Consider the following 23,152-nt stretch of genomic DNA (forward strand, 5'->3'; position numbering starts at 1 on the left):
AACCTTATGGTCTAAAACAAAAGTGTATTCACTATTGGTATAAGGTATTTCTAGATCATGAATCAGTAAACTCAAAAACCAATGCCATTGCTCTCGAGCCTCCATTTCAAGAACTATCCAGGCTAATGGCCACTAACCATTATTCGGATATGGTCCAATAGTAGTCAACAACTAGTCAGGATATGCTCCCTTAGTGTGACAGTTCCCTTTTTCAATGGTCCTATACAGCAATAGAATCTCATGAACTTGGGATTATTTTGAGGATCAGATCTTGGGGAATACTTAATGTCTATGGTGGTGTTTGATACGAAGCCCGTCAGAGACGAAACCTGTATTTCACAAGCCAAGGACCTAGACGATTAATACCTACGGTTTGGCAGCGGAAAACTTGACCCTAATTAATTTTAGAAGTCATGAACATATTGATATCATCTCAACCCGTAACAATCCGAATTAAAAAACCAAATTTATGAGATAGAAGGCACCACAATTCCACGTGATCTTGAATTGATAAGTCAAAACTTGAACACTCAAGAAACTCTAAAGTATTCAAGGAGTTGTTTCTAAGAAGCCAAGAGAGAACTCTCTCTCTTCACGCCAATAGTTGGTTGGAAAATATCACTTTTATTCATATAGATGCCAGAAACATTCAAGGCTGAATGTATTTATAACCTTCTACAAGACACAAGATTCCTAATTAAATTTGAAAACAAATGACTACTTCCCTTAAAACTCTAATCGACTAGACTTAAGGTCACAAGACCTTAACTGCTTTATTTTCGTCTAAATATCGACTCAGCTAACACTTAAACCAACCCAAATTAACAACTAACAATTCTGGAAAATTAATTAAACAAACGTCTAAAGCATTAAACATAGATAGCTTCGAGAATTAAGCTTGTACTCTTCCTTTGGCTTAAATCATTATTAAGCTCAAGTTGATCCTAGGATTGCATCAGTGTTGGGGTGTGTTTTCTGTAGTTCTACTACGTACCTCCCAACATCAGCATACAGGCTGAGAAACCCTTTGATAGTAGTCTCAATCATTGCAAGTGCTTTGTAACTTTTGTTTCTTGTGATCTCGCAGCTATATTGCTCATCAAATTTTGTAGCAATTGCCTAATAGGCATGTTCATATTAGATCTAATAAACTTTTCAAACTTGTTGGCTACCCAATTGGATGTCATGTCTTTGTTTCTCCAGGCATGGCTACAATTGGTGTGGATATCATAAATTTGCTTAACTACAAAGTTTTGGGTACCCAAAGTAGGTATGTGGCTAGCATAAATATACCACTTGCATGGATCTGCACATTTAGCTCTCATTCTTGTTTTGTTGCTGGTATACATGTATATAGGTTTTCCACTCATAATTGCATATTTTCTGACAGCATCTCTGTACTATTTTTTGGTTCCAAAATTTTGCCCAACATGAAAATAGGGATCTATTCCATCCCTAGTAGCATTGAAACTAGTGTATCTCACTAGAACATCTTCATTTTCCCAATCTGGATCACTATTTAATTCCACTTCAACCTGATCATCTAAGAGTGGGTTGTGCTCCTTTCTATTTTGAGTTGTTGCACCTTCATTTGTTTCACCTTGAAATGCTGCACCTCCATTTGATGCACATTCAGTTGCTGCAGCTTCATTTCTCGCTTTTTTAGCAGAACTAGAAAAGGGTCTCCGAGGTATGAGATTTCTTGCTATCTCTTTTTCTTCTATTACTGGAACTGCCATGATCCCTTCTATTCTGACTTGATGGAGTTGGGTCATTATCAACTTGGCTCTGCATTTGTGGCTCATACTAATGCAAATCATCATAGGCTGAATCACGAATAGATTGGTCACCTCCCCCAATAGTTTGGTTATCTCTATTAGCTTCATTACTAGCACTACTACTAGCACAAGTACTTGTATTACTATTGTTGTTGACTTGGTCACATCTCCGAACTAATTCTTGGTGTGAATCTTCATCCTCAGCATGATCATGCTTCCACTCCAAAGTAACAACTGATTTACCAGCTTTAGCTTCTTTTTTTCATCTACGAGGTGCTGCTGTCTGTTGTGTAAGGACTTCACCATCATCCAAGATCTCCTCCATTACAACTGAACTCTTTGTTTTTGAGGACTCCTTTTGTTGCTTTTTCTAATGCAACTCATATATTTCCTTAACTGTTATATGATGACAGTATACTTCCATCAACTCGTACTCATAAACCTAACCACAGAATTATCTAATGTCTTCATCGGTTTGAAGTTCCATCAATCCATGGTTCACATCCCCTCTAGGATCAATATAATAATATAACATAATATCATTATGCCCACACTTTTGAACCATTTCATTTATTTCATGAATCAACATAAAATCAACATGGCAAAAATTGAAATAATCAATCTGTCCACCCACATAACTCTTGTATTTGTTTCCCTCAATTTTAGCACCATGGTGGAGTTTAATGGAAAATGTAGGTTTATCAGGAACTGCAACAACAACAAAGGCAAACAACATGATTCTTGTTACTCACCATTTTTTATTGTCATACACGTTGTTCTTCCTATAAAAATACTTAACCCCAAATTGTTAATTAACCCGAATCAGACAACTACCACAAAAGTTTTTTTTTTTTAATGAGTAAATTATCAGACAGAGGGTTGTTGTAGGACCCCTTGCAACCATCTACTACGACAAAAGGGGAATTCACTTGTTCTTATGTCCTTTTCCAAACAATCCGATCAGATCAGCAAATCCTAAACCCAATAAACACTTTGGCTAAATACTTCATTATACTCATAACACATACAACACAATTAATCAAACATTATCCAAATCTACAAGCGTGGGATTGTAAAATTTCTTATCATATAGTGTGTACGGATCAATGAACTCATCCCTTTGCCTTTTTACCCACTTCGCTGCCATTGATCACCTATGCTACACTACTAATGTTCGTCGTTGGTTGGTTCTTTGATTCTCCTCACTCATTACTTTGATTTTGCTGGATTAATGTGGCAACTTTTCTCATCAATTGTTTTTTTTGTCAAAAATTTTGCCAACATTCTAAACCCTACTCACCCCACTCTTATCGCTTTATTGCCACAAAAAGTTATGCAGATGAAATTACCCCTCAAAAATTATTTTCCGTGTCTCCTAACGGCATAAATAGATGGAGTGAGCTAAATGGTATAGATTTATTAGTTTAGTGACATGTTTGACTAATAAAAAAGTTTAGTGACCAAAATTGACACATTGCAATAGTTTAGTGACATTTCGCGCGATTTGCTCTTTATAGCGAGGTAAATTCAAAAGAAAATTGAATAATTAACATGAGGATAAAATATGAAACAAAGGTCATCTTATGTAACTTTATTGTATAGTAGACACAACATAATTGGTTTTAAATTATTCTTTTAAACCTATTAGGTCCAATAATAGTCTTGAATCTGTGAAATTTAATTATATGCAATACTGTTTATGGTTGCAATTTAAGTCCAATATATTGTGGGAAGATTGGGTTGGGTGGTAAGGTGAAAGGGATATTAAATAGGAGGTCCTGAATTTGAATTCTCCCATTTGAAAAAATTTAAAAAATCCAACATGTTGCCATGCATAAAGAATGGAAGACTCAATAGTGCAAAAAAAAAAAAAAGAGAATCAAATTAGTGATTGAATTTTAAGGAATTTTAATACTCAATATTAGCTTTAAAGAACTAGAAGGAAAAAACTAATAGGAAAATCTTAATTTTAGGGTGTAATATTCATGTATCTATTAAAATCAAATTTACTTTGGTTTAAATTTTAAAGATTAAAATCGCTTCTATGCCAAATTTTGGGAACCAAAATCGTACGTGTGTTTGGATAGCAAATTATTTACATAAATTTATTTACTTGTATCATAAATATATTTTTCAATTACTCTTTTATCTTACATATATCGCATAAAAAAATACAATGTATTTTTCCCTTCAAATTTATTCCGATCTCAATTTGAAACCTAGATATCGAGATCAATCCACTTTTCAAACAAAAAGAAAAAAAAATATTGAAACAATCACTCATAGCCCCACAACCATCCGAACTTGCCACGTTTTATTCCCTTCTCCTTCCAAAAACTAGTTGGAAACTTAGGTAGAAACTAAATTTGACTAACATGAATTTGTAAGGGACGTAAATTTATATTTTAAAAATTGAGAGACTAAATAAATTATTTTATAAAATATGAAGCACGTTTTAAACATTTTCCCTTTCAAATTTCAATTTGAAATCTAGATATCGAGGTCAACCCACTTTTCAAACAAAAAGATAAAAAAAAAAAATCAAATAAGCACTCATAGCCCCATAACCATCCTAGACTGCCACGTTTTATTCCCTCCTCCTCCCACACGTCATTTTCTCCGCACACCAAAAACTCACAAAGCCGGCCTCAACTCTTCTTGCCAGTCTTTAACCGTAACCGCCCCTAATTGTATTTGAAACGTTTGTCCCCCTCAACTTTCTTTCCTTCCCCTTTTTCCTATGTACTTTCCTCGCAATTACTCCTCCAAAATTCTCCCAATTTTTTTCCCCTACTACTTAAACAATTATAGCAATAATAATTGATCTTTTCTCACCGAATCCGCGTTTTCCCTCACCTTAATCTTCGCCTCTAATCTCTCCATCTGATCACATCCTCATTGCATTTTTCCTCATTTAGCCAAAAATTAAATTCTTAATCATCAGCATTATAACTAATCGTAAGTTTAACCGCCCAATTTTTTGTCAATTTAATTTTTCCCATTAATTTTGTCCATTTCCCGCAAAATCCGGGTTCTGGCATATTCCAATGAATTTCTCATCTTCATCTCTAGAAAGTATTTCTCAGAATTTTATTGATTTAGTTTTGTAAATTTTCTTTTTGCCTTTTCCCCCCTTCCTCTTCCGATTGTTCTATGCATCCATTTTGTTGCGTTTCTTCTACTATTCCAGACCCGATGACTCCGCCACCGGCGCTACCGTCGCCGCCGCCTCCTCGGGCGTCTTCTTCCTCTGATCATAATAATAATAATAATAATAATCATTATCCGATTAAACAGAGCAAGGTAAATAATAGTAATATTAACGGGGATAATAGGAATAATAATGATCAGACTACGAGTCGATATTTTTCTCCGCCGCGGCTGTCGAGGGCGTCGCAACCGCCGTCGAGGAGGGAGATTGCTCAATTGACTGCGGCAGCTGCGGCGGCGAGTGGGAGCACGAGCGGAGCAGCGAAGATAAATGATATTGTAGGACATGGCATTTCGGGAATTTTGTACAAGTGGGTGAATTACGGGAAAGGATGGCGGCCGCGGTGGTTTGTTTTGCAAGATGGCGTGTTGTCGTATTACAAGATCCATGGGCCTGATAAGATTGTTGTGAGTCAAGAGAGCGAGAAAGGCGCTAGATTGATTGGGGAAGAGTCGTTTAAGAGGATCTCCAGGCGGAATGGATTATCATCGTCGGCATCATCACAACAGAAGACTCGCAAGCCTGTTGGTGAAGTCCATCTCAAGGTTTGTGATCATGATTTTTGATATTTGCTATCGATATTGATTTAATTTTGATGGGATAATTAAAAGAAAATTGTTCTTTTTTTGAGAAGTTAATAATAGTTTTTGAATCTAGTTTACTTTTAAATGTAGAATTTTTGTGTAAATTGGGCTCTCTCAGCTTGATATTGCTATTGATATCTGTTGAATAATGAGATAATGAAAATAAAATGATTTCTTGGAGGATTTAATGGGGATAAGTAAAAGTTCTGCTCTCTCATTCTTTTAAATTTGTATTTTTTTGGACCTATGAATGGGGATATTCCCGAAACTCACAAAGAAAAAAGGAAGGGTTCAGGAAGAATAGACTGGACTCTCTGTGGAAAATATGCAGAGTAAAAAGAATGAGGATCAAAGCTTTTGTCTTGTGTGTTTATTACAAATGAGAACTATGCTGAACTTTGTATCAGATTAACTTTTTCTGTAAGGGTTTATTTTTTGGTTTTGAATTGAATATGACTTAGGGTCGGTTCATGTTGAAGTAGTTGCTATTTGATATTTTTTTTAGGGCTTGTAGTGGTGATATCTAGATTTGGCCATATTGGTCTCAATTAAATTTGAAAGGTTTTCTCTAGGTTTCCTCTATTCGAGAGAGCAGATCAGATGATAGAAGATTTTCTATTTTTACTGGAACAAAGAGGCTGCATTTGAGAGCTGAAACTAGAGAAGATCGAATGGCTTGGATGGAAGCATTGCAAGCTGTGAAGGACATGTTCCCTAGAATGTCCAACAGTGAATTAATGGCTTCTATCGACAATGTGGCTGTTTCAACAGAAAAGTTGAGGCAAAGATTATTGGAAGCAGGCGCAAGCAAGGATACTATTGAGGAAAGTGAACAAATTATGAAAGACGAGTTTGCTTCTCTGCAGAATCAATTGATGCTTCTGAAGCAGAAGCACTGGCTCCTCATTGATACGCTGCGGCAGTTAGAGGTACAAGTTATGATTACTAGAAAATGTCTTCCTAATGAATTTCAGAGTCCAGCTTCAGTTTCTTCTTTGCAGGATTTTAGAGGCCAAAGTGCCTTCTTATCCACCTAAACCGCTCGATGATCTCTCTTTTCTTTCCTAACTTTATTTCCCCCTTTTTAAGCTTTGTAGTATAGTTTCCCAGTTCTTTTGTATAGGTAGTTTTGATCCCGGATTTGTCCTGGCATTTTTGTATATGTTGACACAATCATTTGAAGTGATTGAAACGACTGAAATAAATTGCTCTTTTTTTTTGTTTGGAATTATATTGCCATCTGAATGATTTGCCTTTTATGTAGTTTATATCCTGTTATCTGTGCTTTGTCTGCCAGTTGCTATATGCCGTGTGGTTATAGAGTCTAAAGTTAATGTTATGCTACCTATTTAGCCTCTTTTATTTTCTTAACCAAGAGGGTAATTTCATCTGCTCTGATTTACATTGCCAGAAGCCTTTAGGAAGATTCATATATAATGACTTTCTTCTTATTTAACGAGTCTTTGGGAACTAATTATCGCAAATCTCGGAACGCTGTTCCAGTTTATCCTACTGAGTTTGAGGGCTATCCCTGAAATTTTTTTCTTGTGGTGTAGATTTAGCCTTCTGTTCTGTTTTGGCAGAGTTGCTGCAATTGAATACTGGGATTGTTAGGTTGATCTGCAATAGTACCGTCCCTGGTAGAATGTTGAGAATCAACTGCTGCAGTTTTGAACAGTTGCATTCTGTCTTCATAATTTCTCGAGTAGAACATAATGTAGCATATGTTTTGCCAATACATTTTAGTGCTGATAAGTCAATAGTGCATCCTTAACTTCCTCAAGCAAATTATTATTTGCTCTGCTGTTCTACATACCTATTGGTGCAATTTTATATCTCAACGTGGCTTCAATATTTCGCAAAATAGTTTTGACATTTTCTTGTGTGGACAAGTTTCTTTCAAGGATAAAGATGTGAAATGTCATGTAAATAAAGTTCTCTAGTGATTTTCGATAATGTTTATTTGAAGTTGTGTTTTCGCTTCTTCAACAGGATCTGCAATATTTATTGTGTGTATGCGAGTAACTCCTATAGTATAGCTGGCATAGTTGGTAGCCCTTTTATCTATGAAGCTTGATATCCAGAACTTTTGTGGTGTATGTGCTTTGCATTTGGAAACTACTTTAATAGCAATCAAGTCATGCTGGAAAGCAATTCTTAAAAGAATTTTGATTAATAAGAAAGGTGAATTAATAACACAGGAATTGAAAAGGGTTAAAACGCGGGTAGAATAAAGAAAGTTTGTCTCATGAGGCTAGTTCTGAACAGCTCTTGGGCTAGTTCTGAAGAAAAGAGTACAGGGAGAGAATTGGAGAAGGGGAGTACTTTTTACTTTTCAGCAGTGGTATTTTATAAGTCTTAATTTATGTGACCTGCAAGTTTTTAAGATAAAAATGCAAAAAAGTTAATTGAGAAGTAGATGCCTGGGTGCTATGATGCCACTTTCCATGTCTATGCATATTTTCACTTTATGCCAAAGAATCCTAGAGTTCCTTCTAACTTTTCTTTTTAAAAAGGGTTGGCAAGTGCTACATAGATGAGTTGCTGCCCAGAATTAGCGCGACTCGGTTATATTTCTTTACAAAGTGCCTGCAAAATAAAATTATTCAGGCAGCAGCCAACATGGGAAAAATCAGTTGTGTTAGAATTGAGCGATAAAAAAATTTTATCTTAAAAAAATTTTATCTGGATGAAGCTTTGTTTCTTTTATGTGCTTCTAATGTACGAGTGGCATCTCCAAGATGAAATAAACTGTTTTATTTGCTACATTCTGGTGTGCAGTCTTTTTAATATCTGTCTTGGTTCTAACACATACTGAAATGACTTGTACTCTTATGTGCTTCCTGCCCCTTTGTTGCTAAAGTGATAGGGCACAGTTTACGACATGCTTTTGTGCAATTGCCAATTACCGGTTACTCTTTTCTTTTCTCTCATCTACACATTTGATTCGTCAATGCGTGTCCACCCAATTTATTAGGACCGAGAATCTTGAATTAGGTTGCAACACAGATGATTCTAAGCAGTCTAAATTTTTCAGTCACTTCTAGCAATCTTGAAAGTAGATGATCTATTTGTGCTTGTAAAAAGATGGTAATACTGGTGTAATTGATTGGACAATGGTGATGGTGTTGCTGCAGTGCAATAACATGTCCTAGTGGTTATGGCTTCACGATGTTTGTGTGGACATTCTTTTTTCCTTGGTTCAATCTGCACATACAGAAGCACTGAAGTTGAAAATTGCTCATTACGCATGGTGCTTGTGGTGAAGTAACTGTGGCTCTGCAGGTTTGGGAATCTAGTATGGTGGTAGAAATATTAATCAAGCATGTGCAAGCAGCAGAATTCATGACATTTTTTTAGCTTACTGACTTTCATTGTCAGCAGTTGGTCCAAGTGTGTCCACTTTTCATGGTTTTTCTGTAGCTTTTTACCTGGTGATGTGCCGTTCTTCACTTTACGACTGATTCTGGAGTTGATTGTACATGTCTCTTAGGATTTAGTAATTTTGGACGCTTGCAAATCAGCCTCTTGAAGCACTCATTAACAAAATTTCTGTTACTGCTGAAATTTTTTGAAACCTGCAGTCTTATCTTCTGACCTGGGTATTCTGATGGAGTTGGAAAGTTACATGTCTTATGGATACCAGAAAGGAATTTCGCTGAAGGAGTTCTAGGCAACTAAACCCATGAAAATCTTCTTGTGTTAACTGAAGAATGTCAATAGATAGTCTTGTTTGAGTTCTCTTGACATAGTTGTTTTGACTTTAGGTCCAATTTGTCCACTGTGTCTGGGCAATAAAGTATAGCTTTTCACAAGTGATCTGGTATATCATTTCTATCTTTAGTGTTGTGTAGCTGGAAGGGCATCCAACTAAATTGGCAAATGCATCCTTGAGCTCTTGAAAGGGGCACTTAAATGAACTATAAGAGCCATAAGCTCAATAAGGTGAAGTGGTCACACATGGTAGAAGAAATGGATCTGACTGCAACTCTGCAATATAATGGATTCTTGGAATTGGTTATGAAATCGTATGCAATGACTTCATGTGTTGTACACCATAATGGGTTCTTGGAAATTTGTGCATATATTATGTGTGGTAACCTTTTTAAACAGCTGCAGTTTGGTGGCTTAATGGTATAAATAGCATGGTACTCACTTTGGCATCTGAAATAAAAGAAAAAGAAAAGTGCGTTTAGTCTAGTCTCTCATTAGGGTTTAAAGTATGTCCTGCATGGTAGGGCAATTTATGTATAAAAGTTGAACCATGAAAAATCCTTTGGTCTCAACAATTGATGAGAAGTTTTCTTTTCCTGGTTTGTCTTAGGTTTGTGTTCTTTAGAATTTCTCTTGGCTTTGTTACATGTAGGATCCCTTTTTCCTAGTTGAAAGCAGTGTAGATGTACTACACATATGTTGGTAAGCTTCGTCAAGTCTCCATGTACTTGTCTCCTGTGGATGCCTTTTGAGACTGATGTTAAGGAACATGGATTTATCTTTAGTTGGAGTTTGGTTTTCATCTTTGGTTTAGTGAAGCTATAAATTGGGATTTATCTGAATATGGATTTTTTACTCCCTCGGTTGTTTTTAGCAACCTAGGTTCATGTGCTTGACTTGTGTATGCTCAATAGTCAGTTGTCCTAGTATGTCAATGTTTCCAACAATATGGAGCTTGTGCCTTTAGTTTCCTTATTGTATGAGATTGTCTGTTCTTGTCCTAAGATAGTGCCCCTGTTCTGGTTGTTTTAGACAGAAAAGGTTGATCTGGAAAACACAGTAGTCGATGAGAGTCAAAGACAATTGAAAGGGGCATTTAGCAGATCAAGGCAAGACAAATATAGTGGTAAGCATAATCACAGATTTATCTTTCATTGCATTGCTTCGCGGATCTTATATGATTTTGTAGTCAGGCACTTTTGTGGGTTCCCTTATTTTAATATTTTCTTTCTTTACCAGCTCTCTTGGCTAAATTCTTAATACTCACAAAAGAAGATAAATAGTTATTATTAGTTTTGACTGATTAATTAAGTGCTTTATTTCTCCTTTATATTGTCAGAATTGAGTTTCATTATAATAGACCATTTTACTAGGCAATAGTAATGTGGACTTGAGTTCCAGTAAGGAATTGCTTGCAATCATCCTTGTCTACTCTTCTAAAATAGTTGATAATACAAACATGAGAGTAAACACGATTGATACTGTAGCTAATCTTGGGCATGTTTGCTTCTGATCTTGCATTGTTGGACCAGTATGTGATACATGTTTATTATTGCAATAACTAATGGAAGAGTTGAATGCATGTGTATGAATTAATTATATCTAAGTCAGGAACAAATTGTTTGGTATAACACTCATGCTGTACATTTTGAACTTTCAGAAGACTACCTTTTATGCATTTTAATCACCAATATACAATGCAGATAAGTTTGTAAATTATCTGTCGAAACTAATTTCAATTTTCTTTTATTAATTTCAAGAGTAAATATTTTACCTGTGTATTACTTTCTAGATAAGTGTACCTTATTGCTGCTGTGTAGAGGAGGGCATATGCAGACTCTGGTTTTCACCACTTAAAATAGTTATCATGTGGCATTGTTCTATATAGATTCTTATGATTTAAGAACTTCGTATAGAGTGTAACAAGTGATAATAAAATGATGAAAGAAATAGTAAATTAGGAGTTGGACCTTCTATGTTAATTTTTTCGAGAAGTTGATCGATTTAAAATCACTATTATGAGATTGGATCTGGAGTGCAGCTGAGTTTTCTTGAAAACGTTTTTAGATGTAGGTACACAAAATATAAGGGAGAGTGAAATGAGAATAGAAACGTTTGTTATCAGCTCATGAACTTGTGCATTGGATGGGGTGGAATAGTGTTCTGTGAGTTGAGGTTGTGTTACCTAGAGTATCATGCTTTTGGTTGTGGAAATGCTAGACTGGATGAAACATAACAGTCAGTGTTTGATATAGTACAGTGATACATTAGCATCAAGTTGTGGAGTTGCTACTGTTGTCCTCTTGGATGTTCTAGATAAATAAGGGTTCTTAGATAGAGTGATACAAATTATTTTAAACATGGTGGACGATATTGGTGCATGGTGCATTTTCCTGGTTCTTGTTAGCTGAAGTCTTTTATATGAAGCATTTTATACTCTGATTGCCCCCTTATGGTTCATCATCTTATATTGTAGTACTAATGTTTTTGATTTCTCCATCCCGCAGCCCTGTGGCGGAGGGGGGTGGGTGGGTCCTGTTTTCCCTCGATATAACTTCTGAAAGCCTTCTGTTTTGGAGAAAGGCATCTTGTACATATGGGAAAAGGCCCTTCGATGGATCTGTTGCCCGCTTCTGGTGGAGCTTAACATATAAGTAAAACATTGAATTGAAGAATTCTTTTTTTTGGCTGCATATAATAATTTTAAGAGATATGTCGTCAAAAAGCTATTTTAAATAACTTATATGAAAGAGAAAAAGGTAATGTAACAAGATAGAAGTAAAGATTCTTAAACGGAAAGAGTTCTCAGGTGTCATTTGGGATTTGATTCAATACACATGCATAAATTAAGTTGAAGTTCCATTTGCTTACAAGCTACCAAGTGGAGTCCACTTAAGGTAGTGCATCCATTTTATTATACCCACTGTGATAAGGGGAATGGCTTTGTAAATACTTCCAAGTTTATGATCCCAGACCTATAAATGACCATGAAGCTATCTTCCATTAACAAATGATTTTAAGGGTGTGCGGAAATCATTTTTCTTTATTTATGTAGCTGCTGCTTCACAGCCTGTTTAAAAGTAGAAAGGAACCTTTCAAAAATTGCAAAGCTTTCATCTGGTGAGGCTGACATTAGCTTTATTGCAGCATTTTGTTAGTTTTCATGTCCACGGAACTTTGTTCATTCTGTCTATCATTTGATGGCTTGGTATCTTTTGCTTTTGAAGTTAAAATATTGCAGGACATGGTATTTGATTAATAAATCTTCCAGTTCCAAGATATCTGATCTTTAATAGATTCGGATAGCACTTGAAGTGTTAGACCCCCGTGATAACAAAGAATGCTGCTGAGGCTACATAAAACAAACCGAATGCTTTGTTGGTGATGAGCAATAAAAGGCATCCTCTTTAGTGCTCTACTAGTAGGATAGAAAAATTTTGACAAAGAAAAAAGATAGAAAAGGTTTGTTTACTTGTTTAGTAAATTCTCACATTTTGATAGGAATAGGTTTGGGCACTATTCATCCTTCATTCGAATATAATGAGTGTTGGGTTGGGGTTTTCTGACTTCTTATCAAAAAGGGAGTTGGTTAAAGCAAGCTTGCTCCTTGGAGGAGCATAATCTTAGTCAATTAGAACTGGGTAGGATGCCTGCTACTGACTTACAAAGCATTTAAGCGAGAGGAATAGGTGGCGTTAGTTAGCTATCTGATCTCCTTTCCAGGATGGGGTAGATTGTTGGCAACTGTCGGATGTTGAGGTTGGTATGAAGTTGTGGCTAGCAGGTCTTTAAGATGGTCTCAAAATGAGTACCATTGCTGTTCACCATCTTTACACAGAACCAACTGTTCAGTGGACTGTCTGCTTTCTTCCGACTTGCTCGTACTGCTGAATCTCCGGATGGAGGTTCAATCAATGCCTGCCAGACTTGCTTGGTTTAATTGATCTCCTTTTCTCAATTAGATGGCATAGCTAGTACAACTCCTTCCCTAACCTGAATAGGAGAATGTGCTTTCAGTATACTTTCTCAGAACTTAGAATCTATTATCACATTTGAGTAGCCTGCTTTGTGAATTGATCTCTTGTTTAGCGAATCGGCAAAAGGACCTAGGTCTTTTTCTTTTATAGCTACTCTTCTTCCCATTGACCGCTACTATTAAGATAGAAGATGAAGCACTACCTGTAGTCCTTCAACATATGGGGGCTTCAATAGCTGCTGATTCTTAGCTGCTTCTTATCAGCCTCTCCCGGGGAAGTTGCAGGAATAGATTCATTAGGCCTTTTTTGGGGTTTTGATCTCCTCTCTGCCTGCAAATCTTTTTTCTTTCTGCCTTTAAGAGGCAGATTAATGACGACTTAATATATGCGAAGTATGCAGTGAGGGAGGTGTCTTTTTTTTTTTGGGGGGGGGGGGGGATGTTGGGAGGGGCAATGGGGAAGCAGAGTAGTCCAAGAATGAAACAAAAAAATTATTGTTCTAGGCTATTCCTTTCAATAGCTCCTTGTGATGCACCTTGAACCATAGCAATTAGGATCTCAAGATACAGCAACACGTATTATCCAAGGAATAAAAGACTCACATCACGCTGTGTTTTTGTCCATCATTTTGCTTTTAGTTTTCATAACATAGATCTTGGTTCGCACTTTATGGCATTTGTAGTATAAAACATAGTCAATTTCGCATAGGATTGTGCATGGAACTACTATCATGATTCTTTGGATCATATTTCCTGGAATCATCCTGATGTTCATTGCTATACCATCATTTGCTCTGTTATACTCAAAGGACGAGGTACTAGCAAATTCAGCGGTTACTTTTAGAGCTATTGGACATCAATGGTGTTCGAGTAATAGAATTCTCTAGAACAGAGATTTCTGAAATCACATACGAAGTAATAGAATTCAGGCTTTTCTTTTATAATAGGTTTTCTTTTTACTTAGGATCAACTTTACTAAATGATAGGATAATCTCCTTATGTGCTTAATCGAGCCCTGTTTTGACAGCTTTCTTTCTGTTACAGTATGCATAGTATGGTTAAGCGTCATTTTAGTGATTCTGAGCCAATCTTATATTTGACTATTATTTGTTCTTTTGCTTATAGACAGAAGATTTACCAATTGCATTAGCAAATGTGTTTTTTCTGTTACATGGATAATTTGTTTCTGTGTTCTTGTATGACTACCTCCTCGACACTCACTTTATCGCTGTCTCTCAACTTACACAGCATGAAGGCCATAGCCTTGTAGCCTACTTTGGCCTGTTGTATGTATAACTTCTTAAAAGCAGTGTCAAGATTGGAGGGTAATAGTTTATTCTTAGTGGGATTATTAACCATAAATTGCTAAAAGTATATGATGCTTTTTTTCCAGAGGCCAGTGCCAGTGAATCTGAAGATGATACTGAAAGAGTTGATGCTGCAGAAGAGGATACAGATGAAGAAGATAACACCTTCTTTGACACAAGGGACTTCTTGTCTTCAAGTTCCTTCAAGAGCAATGGATCTGATTTTCGCACATCATCTTTCTCATCTGGTGAAGATGAACTTTATGCTTTTGAATCTGATGATGGTGTCGATCCTGCTATTAAATCCGCTGGTGCTAACTTTCCCTACATAAAGCGTCGCAAAAAATTACCTGATCCTGTTGAAACCGAGAAAAGTGTGAGCTTATGGTCGATGATTAAAGACAACATTGGGAAGGACCTCACAAGAGTTTGTCTTCCTGTCTACTTCAATGAACCTCTGTCTTCTTTGCAAAAGTGCTTTGAGGATTTGGAGTATTCATATCTAATTGATCGTGCTTATGAATGGGGGAAAAGGGTATGCATAGTAAGAGGAAAATTAGTGCTTTCTGTTTGAAATTTCCTTCCCGTGCTCATGCTTGATAGTCAATACCTTCAGTTTCCATTGATCTCAGTCGATATGAGCTTGACTTGTTGGTTGAGTACATCATATTAATTTTTGGACTTTTTTTCTTCTGTATGATCTGTGTTTTTCAAGATATGCTTTGGCTTGCCTAAAGTTAACATATAATGGAGTATTTTGTAAATTGCAAATTGTCATCAAACTAGCTGATATGACAGCTCTAAGGTACTTCAGTTGAAGACTGTAATCATCTTAATTGTGAGGCATGTTAATGTGTTCACGTTGCTGGGGAGTGCATGTAGGAGTTTAGCAATCCCAAGTGCAAAATGAGATGGATATTTGAAGAACTTGGGAGATATTGGTTCCAAAATTTGATCATTTGTGGCCATATAGAATGATTTCCTAGTTTCCAACAACAGTATTAAGCATGGAAAAGGTCCTTGATTGGAATTTTTGTGGTAATGAACAGATCCTCTTGTGTGTTGCCTTATGAGGGTCATCTTGAAAGTCTGACTAGCTAGAGAAGATGTCGGTAACCATGGTTATGTACGTGTAACAATACTTTTTTGGATATTATTAATGCTGGACTATTTGATTGTGTAACTGAGGCCTTGGATCTGAATGGTTGTTTAGTTAATCGTCTAGCGTATTTCATTTATATTCAGCCTTTTATTGTTCTTAACCTTTGTTGTCATTTTTATGTGGTTCATGTTTAGGTTCTCTGTTGTATAATCTGTGTTTTACAAATTAAATACATAGCATCAAGACAGAGTTTGCAATAGGGCATAACAAGCATTCTCTTTATATTTTTCACGACATATTTGGAGATGCACTTACCATTGTTCTTCTAGTTTCTGACTTGTTACCAACATATGACATGATAGGGTAATAGCCTTATGAGGATTTTAAATGTAGCAGCATTTGCAGTATCTGGGTATGCGTGTACTGAAGGAAGAAGTTGCAAACCATTTAATCCACTATTAGGGGAGACTTATGAGGCTGATTATCCTGACAAAGGGCTCCGGTTTTTCTCAGAGAAGGTGAATTCTATTCTTTAATGCAATGTACAAATTTTTTTCCATTTTCAGTAATTTATCCTGTTTTCTTCTTTCTGGAAACTCCAGTTTTATTTTCTCTGACTCCCTCTGGTATACTTAAAGTAACACAAGGATATGCTCCAGTATCTTCTAGGGAGAAGGGCTTGATTAAAACGTATAGTGGTATTGAGAAAGCTCCCATGCTGTCTGTAGTAGCATTGCTTCCTGCTATAATTACCATTACAGCACCAACTACAAGGTATAAATGTGGAACTTTATGGTGTGGAATACTAAGTCATATCATGAAAAAAATGGAGGTGATTGCTGGAAAGTGAAGTACCATTCTTTTACAGGGTATGTGAAACCTAAAAGGACGATACATATCCCTAACCCCTGCTGGTTGTGTGCATCTTAGTGCTTACAAACAATCCATGGATTTGGCCACCATAAGCTTCATTTAAGATGAAGTATCACCAGGCTGTTGAAGTGCTCCTGCTAAAGGGGCATAGTCTGTTGTAGTACTTCATAATCTATAGTGCTTGCCAGCCCTAGCCAGAGATAGGATCATTATCCCCTTAGCCCACTGACTCATTTTGCATTGCAAGAAATGCCAGTAAAGTGGGACCTTGGGGCTCCACATAAGTGGAGGAAGTGAAGGTACAGAGAAAGTTCCACTATCCTAGTGGAAGACTGACCTTTTGAGCCCTGCCACAATGCAAGACCCACCCACCAATCTGGGAAGGAGGTCTTGTAATTGTGGGATGCACCTGTAGGACAAGGACAGCAAGGGTGCTTCCCTAGCCACATTGTGGAATGGTGATTGTTTGGGCTAGTGGGAGCTGGGGGTTCCCCAAGGGTTTGACCTGTTGGCCGGAGGCTGACCTAGGGCTTCTTGTGGACTAGGTGAAGCTGTGGGGCTCATCATATTGGCCAATTGTCACCCTAGGGTGTCCTCCATCTGAACAATAACCATGCCTATCTGTTATTCCATGGGGCCCACCAGCCCTGTACAGTATTTAGGGGCTCATGGAGAAGACTTTGTATTAAACTTTGAGGGAGATGTTGCTTTACTTGTAGTCATATAGCTCCTATGCTCTCACAGCTTTTGCTTAGGAATGCATATCGAAGGGGAAGTGTATTGCATGCTGAGAATGAGGGATCTCCTCAAGGATGTCAGAGCATAGGACATCCTTGATTAGCCTTTTTTACCAGAAAAAAAAAGACCACTAGATAGCCTAGCCCATGCCCTAAAGGACAAGGGAGCCCAAAAGGTGACCAGCTGGATGATTGAGCAGGTTTGTGGAGACCACTGAAAACCAAGCACGTTGTGTATGTGTGTATATATATTATGTATATATGCTTAAGTTCTTGTGGGCTCTATTGTTGGTTAGTCACAATCAGTGAGTTTCATTCATCATCTTATAGTATGTGCTGTTCATTCATCATCTTCCTCAGCTCTGCACTACAGCTCTCTTACTAATTCCTTGCTGGCTGGTATTGCTTGTACTCAGTACCTCAGATCCCTTTTTTGACTTTTAGTCTGCCAGATGCATTTATGGTCATTAAATTTTTTACTGCATTGTGTTTAGTCTTGTTCATTTTATAATTCAATAGTTTCAGTAATGGGGATCTTTTATATCATCCTTTAACTTGTCTTTCTGGTCAAACTGATTATGTGCAATTATACATGTATTGATATTAATGTCTGAATATATTTTAAGCATTCTAAGGAATTTATGAAATTCTTTTGAATTTCGGATTACCTTTCTTTGTACTGCTTAAGGGACTCTGGTAAAGTTTGTATTTATCAGAATATCCATATTCCAAACTTTGGGGATCATTGTTCATTTTCTCTATGATTGACTGTTATCTATATACTTAAAGCATGTGGTGTTTTAGTGGGATCCAGTGTGTGATGAGATGATTTTATCTTGTTCTCTTTATGGTCTTACTTATGTTACATAAGGTTGCACTGACAGTACATACCAAATGGGAATGTATTTGTTTGCTGCTTGGAAGTTTGTCTTGTGTACTACAATGCTACCTGATGTGTTTCATTGGATTGCACATTCATTGAATTCTTCTCTATTTTCCACTCTGCTAGCTTTTGGTAGTAGTTTGGGTAGAAATACTTAACTCTTTGCCTTCATTGTGATTTTTAAAAGTTTGCTAGTGTACTATCATCATGAGGTTGGGTTTCATTTGAATCAGGTCAGTCATCATCCTATGATTGTAGCTTGTCACTGCGAGGGTACTGGATGGAAGTTTTATGGTGATAGCAATTTGAAAAGCAAATTCTGGGGTCGCTCTATACAACTAGAACCTGTTGGTGTTTTAACTCTGGAATTTGATGATGGAGAAGTATTTCAATGGAGTAAGGTGCAATTCCTGGGTTATGACTAGTGATGCTTTTACTTGTTTGTCATGTTTGATGTATATCTGGATCTCTCTGTGTAACAGGTAACAACATCCATTTACAATCTTATTTTGGGAAAACTATATTGTGATCACTATGGTACCATGCGAATTCAAGGAAACCGTGATTATTCATGTAAACTGAAATTCAAGGAGCAGTCTATCATAGACCGCAATCCTCATCAGGTTCACTCTCCCTCTGTTTCTCTCAAAACATAGGAAAGTCACACATTTTATCTAATTTTTGCATGTTCTTTTAACCAAAGAGCAAAATCGATTGATGAAAGAAATTCTTTCAAGTTATGATATCCTTTCATAATTTTGAGACTCTCTTTAAACTGTTAAAAAAAATAATAATGTGGGGAAAATGTATCATTTCCTCTTGTGGTGCATGCTGCCTTTGTCTTGTGGAAACAGGAATATGGTGGTTTTTAGTACTTTGTTCTGAGGTCTACTGGACCCTTCTCTAGGTGGGATTGATTTTTTTCTATCTGTAAAGAAGGATCATGCCTGTGTTTTTTGGCTTGCATGCTTTGTCATATGCCAATAGAAGACATGTCAACATGTTCTGTTGAAGAGATTCATGCGTCTACCTAGTCTTTGGCATTTGGAATGGGAATAATGTCTACTTCGCCTGCCGCTTGAAAATTACAAGTCATTTTGGAAGTATCTGATAGGAAGAAGGTTCATCATACATTGTGTCATACAGCTAGGAAAGTTGATAGAGAGAAAATGTGCATTTAGAATCTTTGTATGGCTTCTTTTGATGAGTATTTGACTTACACTTTTATAATGTTATGGCATTAATGATGCTTAGCCTTTTGCAGGTACAAGGAATAGTCCAGGATAGGAGTGGAAAGACAGTTGCAACCCTCTTTGGGAAGTGGGATGAGAGCATGCATTATGTGAATGGAGAGTGTTCTTCTAGAGGAAAAGGAGCTGAATCTCTGTCAGAAGCACATTTACTTTGGAAGCGGAGCAAACCTCCTAAGTTCCAAACAAGATATAATTTTACCCGTTTTGCCATGACATTGAACGAACTTACCCCGGGACTGAAGGTGTAGTTAAAGAGACACACTTCTATTCTTCATTTGGTTTGAGTGTTTATTATTCTATTGGAACGATGCTATTTTATACTGGGGAAAGTTTTCATGTAGTTACTGGATGCTTGTGGTGTATCTTCTTTTTGACTCTGAATAGCAAAATTTGTTATTGCCACTATGAATGATTTCTTGATCAGGTTCTGGTGCAGATTTTTTTGTTTAAACATGTGGATGGGTCATTATGATGTTTCAATTGTTTTTAAGTTTTTGGTTCTTAGTGGCTCTTTATCCATTCTGATTTCTTCTGTGTTACTATATTACTATCAATATCTCATTCCTGCCCCCACAAATTGATGTATCTGCATATTGGCATGAAAAAAGATGGTTTACTTTTGCATATTTGCTGAGGGCCATTGCATTTTTTTTGGCATGCAGTCAATCAACTTAATGTCATTTGCAGGAAAGGCTACCACCGACCGATTCAAGGTTGAGACCTGATCAAAGGTGCTTGGAAAATGGGCTGTACGAACAGGCGAATGCAGAAAAGCTGCGACTGGAGCAGCGACAAAGACAGGTAACTGTAATGGCTTTGCAACAAAAATAGATTTTGTAATGATTTTGCGACTGGAGCACTTAATTTTGCTTACAATTTGGAGACAGAAGGGCTAGTGGTTTGTGCATTTTTTACATTTTGACCCACCTGTAAGTATATTTTGAGAGCATATGTAGACTTTTGACACTCCAGTTTGTAGAATTTTGACCTACCAGCAATTATTGGTACAATGCTGTTGGAATCAAGGAGGCGAATGGTTGGTGTACTTATTATTTGAATTTTGGCAAATTGGAATTTTTGGAATGCCAGTAGGTAGAAAGTTGAGAGCACAAAGCACGCAATTCTGCTGGGGGTCCCACTATCTCTCTCTCTCTCCCCTCCTCCTATCTGTCTGCATGAATTTTCTTTACTATGCATTGTAGATTTCGGGTTCTCCTTCCCCTTTTTGAAAATTATTAGGGTATTTTTTTTTATTGATAAACATAACTAGATAAATCAATATGGCCTGACAACAAAGTCAACCTAAATATGTATGACTTGCATTAAAATAGGTTGGGATTATTGTGGCATGGGATCTTTCATTGATTGTTAGAAAATTTGTCTATTGTGAAGTAGGATGTAGAAAATATATCCTTTAGTTTTGCAATTAGTTTTCAGAATTTCTCCCATGCACTCCAACAGATCTGTACACGCACACGACCTCATGTTTGAATTCTGTAAAGATCTGCTGTTTTTGGATTCTGCATGATTCCCATGAAGGTCTGGTTTTGAATTCTCTGTGCTTTTTTAAGTTAAGCTCTTTGGTAAATTTTTCTAGAACTTTCAAAGATTAGTTTGCTGTTCCGATTTCTTTCTTGCTATTCCCATGATTGAAGTTACGAACATGGGGATCTTGCAACTATTTGTTTTTGGAGCGTCAGAGCTTCTATGTTGCTTTGCCTCTTTCCTTCAAAAGAATGTGGGGATCTTGGGAAAAATGATTTGCCAACAACGTTTTAAGGAAAATTTGGATTATGTGCTTCTTATTGCTCTCCAGTGGATTGATATTTGTGTTTGGGAGAATAAATGAAAGTTATATATTACAAGATGTTGCTCAACTGAAATATAATTTTGTGTAGCATATGTTCGAACTGCTTTCTAGTTAGAGGTTGTCCTGAATTAGGTATCTAAACGGGGCTATTTCTGATGTGCCAAGAACCGAGCTTCATTATAGTTGATGATGTTGGCTTCAGGGGTTGTGTGTTGATGCGGTAATAATATACTTATCTATACTCTACAGGCCCGTAAAATGCAAGAGAGGGGTTGGAAACCACGGTGGTTTGCTTATGACAAAGGATGTGATTCTTACCGCTACATTGGTGGGTATTGGGAAGCAAGGGAAGAGGCGAAGTGGGATTCATGCCGTGATATTTTTGGTCACATTGCGTCTGACCACATATTAGACTGAGGAAGCTTCAAAAATTTTGGATTCCTTTTTTCTTTCATTTACGACAGAAATATTGGTTTAGGCAGCCGGTGATTGTTGTCCGGGGCCAGGGACGTCATTGACAAACCATTTAGTGTAGATCAAATGCTTCCTGAATAAAAGGTTCTTTCGACTTTTCTCTACTTTAGCATTTATTCCTTTTCTCTACTTTAGCATTTATTCCTTTTCTAACTTTTTCTTCATATCCTGGCGACTCAGCATATGATTTTTTTTTTTTTAAATTTTACTCCCCCATCTTTCGTGATGTAAATATGAATGGCTTTGATTTTCTTGGTGAAACGATTCCACACAGTTCTGCCACATGTACTTACACATGGAACAACAGTTTTGGAATTTGACATTTCTACAGCAACCCGAAAGTGGGGCACAAGTGATGGTGACGGTAAATTTATCGCATACTCCTCTTAATGCGTGCAGGAACATCAACCGTGGTGCTAAACGTAACCGACTTGCTAACCTGCTTCTGAAAATCAGATTTTTTCGGGATACAAGGGTAGTTGTTGTTATTTTTTTCCCTTCTTCTTCTTCTGGATTTTACATGAATGATTCAGTCTTGCGTTACAAGTTATAAGCAGGGAAATTCTCAAATTTCCAGGAAAATTTTAAATGTTTTTTCATGAGAAATTGTCTTGCATTGCTGATGAGACTATGGTCTGGTAATTGATGTTGATGTTTATAAAAGATCTAATATCGTGTGGATCATGAATTTGAGTTTCATATTTTCTCATATGATGGGAGAAATTGTAATTAGGAGGTCCTATGTAGGGTTGTCCATCGACTTGTAATGGGGAATTCGGTAAATTTTTTTTTTGAGAATTTGACAATCAATTTGTCAAGATGAATATTTGATTACAGTCCAAACTTTAGTTTGGTAATTTGGGTATTGGTAATTGGATTTCAGGTGGAGAATCGATAATTCGATAGTATCCGAAATTCAAAATGCCAATAACAAGCTAAAATATTTCAATTTTTTTCTAAAAAATTTATTGCACCAAAACAATATTTCAATTATTTTTGCGGTCTTTGCTAATAGTCCAAAATCTCAAAATTCTCAAGTACTCGAACTAGTCTTAAGAAACAAATACTAATTATTAAGTCATTAGTAGTTAGTACTCAATAGTAATAGTTAAACTAATCAATAAGTTTGTTGGTAGTAACATGTAGCTACTACTCACTAGTTAGTAATTCAATAATTATTAGTTAGTAATTAGTATTTAGTAATATGTATGGATATAACTAATATGTGTGTGTGTCTATATATATATATATAAGTTTGGAAATTCTGCCAGTAATGGGTACAGTAGTGTATTTTAAATATCTGTTCTTGAAGTATTTTACCAAACATTAAAATTGGATATATTTTGATTTTATGAAAAATCTGAAATCCAATATATATTGGATTGGTTGGTTTTTCAAAATTTTCCGAAATTTGAACACCTTTAGGTTTTGGGTTTAAGACCTCCCAGTT

General features: G+C 36.5%; 1 protein-coding gene across 2 annotated transcripts; it reads left to right on the forward strand.

The window, feature by feature from the left end:
* Nucleotides 1–4,460: 4,460 nt before the first annotated feature.
* On the forward strand, nt 4,461–21,806 carry LOC113712354 (oxysterol-binding protein-related protein 1C-like). 2 transcript variants are annotated; one of them, XM_027235743.2, is made up of 10 exons: nt 4,461–5,534; nt 6,146–6,502; nt 10,320–10,413; nt 14,657–15,114; nt 16,035–16,190; nt 18,399–18,566; nt 18,648–18,788; nt 19,430–19,660; nt 20,106–20,219; nt 21,478–21,806. In XM_027235743.2, the coding sequence occupies exons 1-10, from the start codon at nt 4,932–4,934 to the stop codon at nt 21,643–21,645; spliced, it is 2,490 nt and encodes an 829-aa protein (XP_027091544.2). In that variant the 5' UTR covers nt 4,461–4,931; the 3' UTR covers nt 21,646–21,806. The 2 variants fall into 2 exon arrangements, with proteins under 2 accessions (XP_027091544.2, XP_027091545.2); XM_027235744.2 differs by having other exon boundaries at nt 14,657–15,105.
* Nucleotides 21,807–23,152: the final 1,346 nt, after the last annotated feature.

Source organism: Coffea arabica, chromosome 10e (genome assembly GCF_036785885.1).
Source record: "Coffea arabica cultivar ET-39 chromosome 10e, Coffea Arabica ET-39 HiFi, whole genome shotgun sequence".
Lineage (NCBI taxonomy): Eukaryota > Viridiplantae > Streptophyta > Magnoliopsida > Gentianales > Rubiaceae > Coffea > Coffea arabica.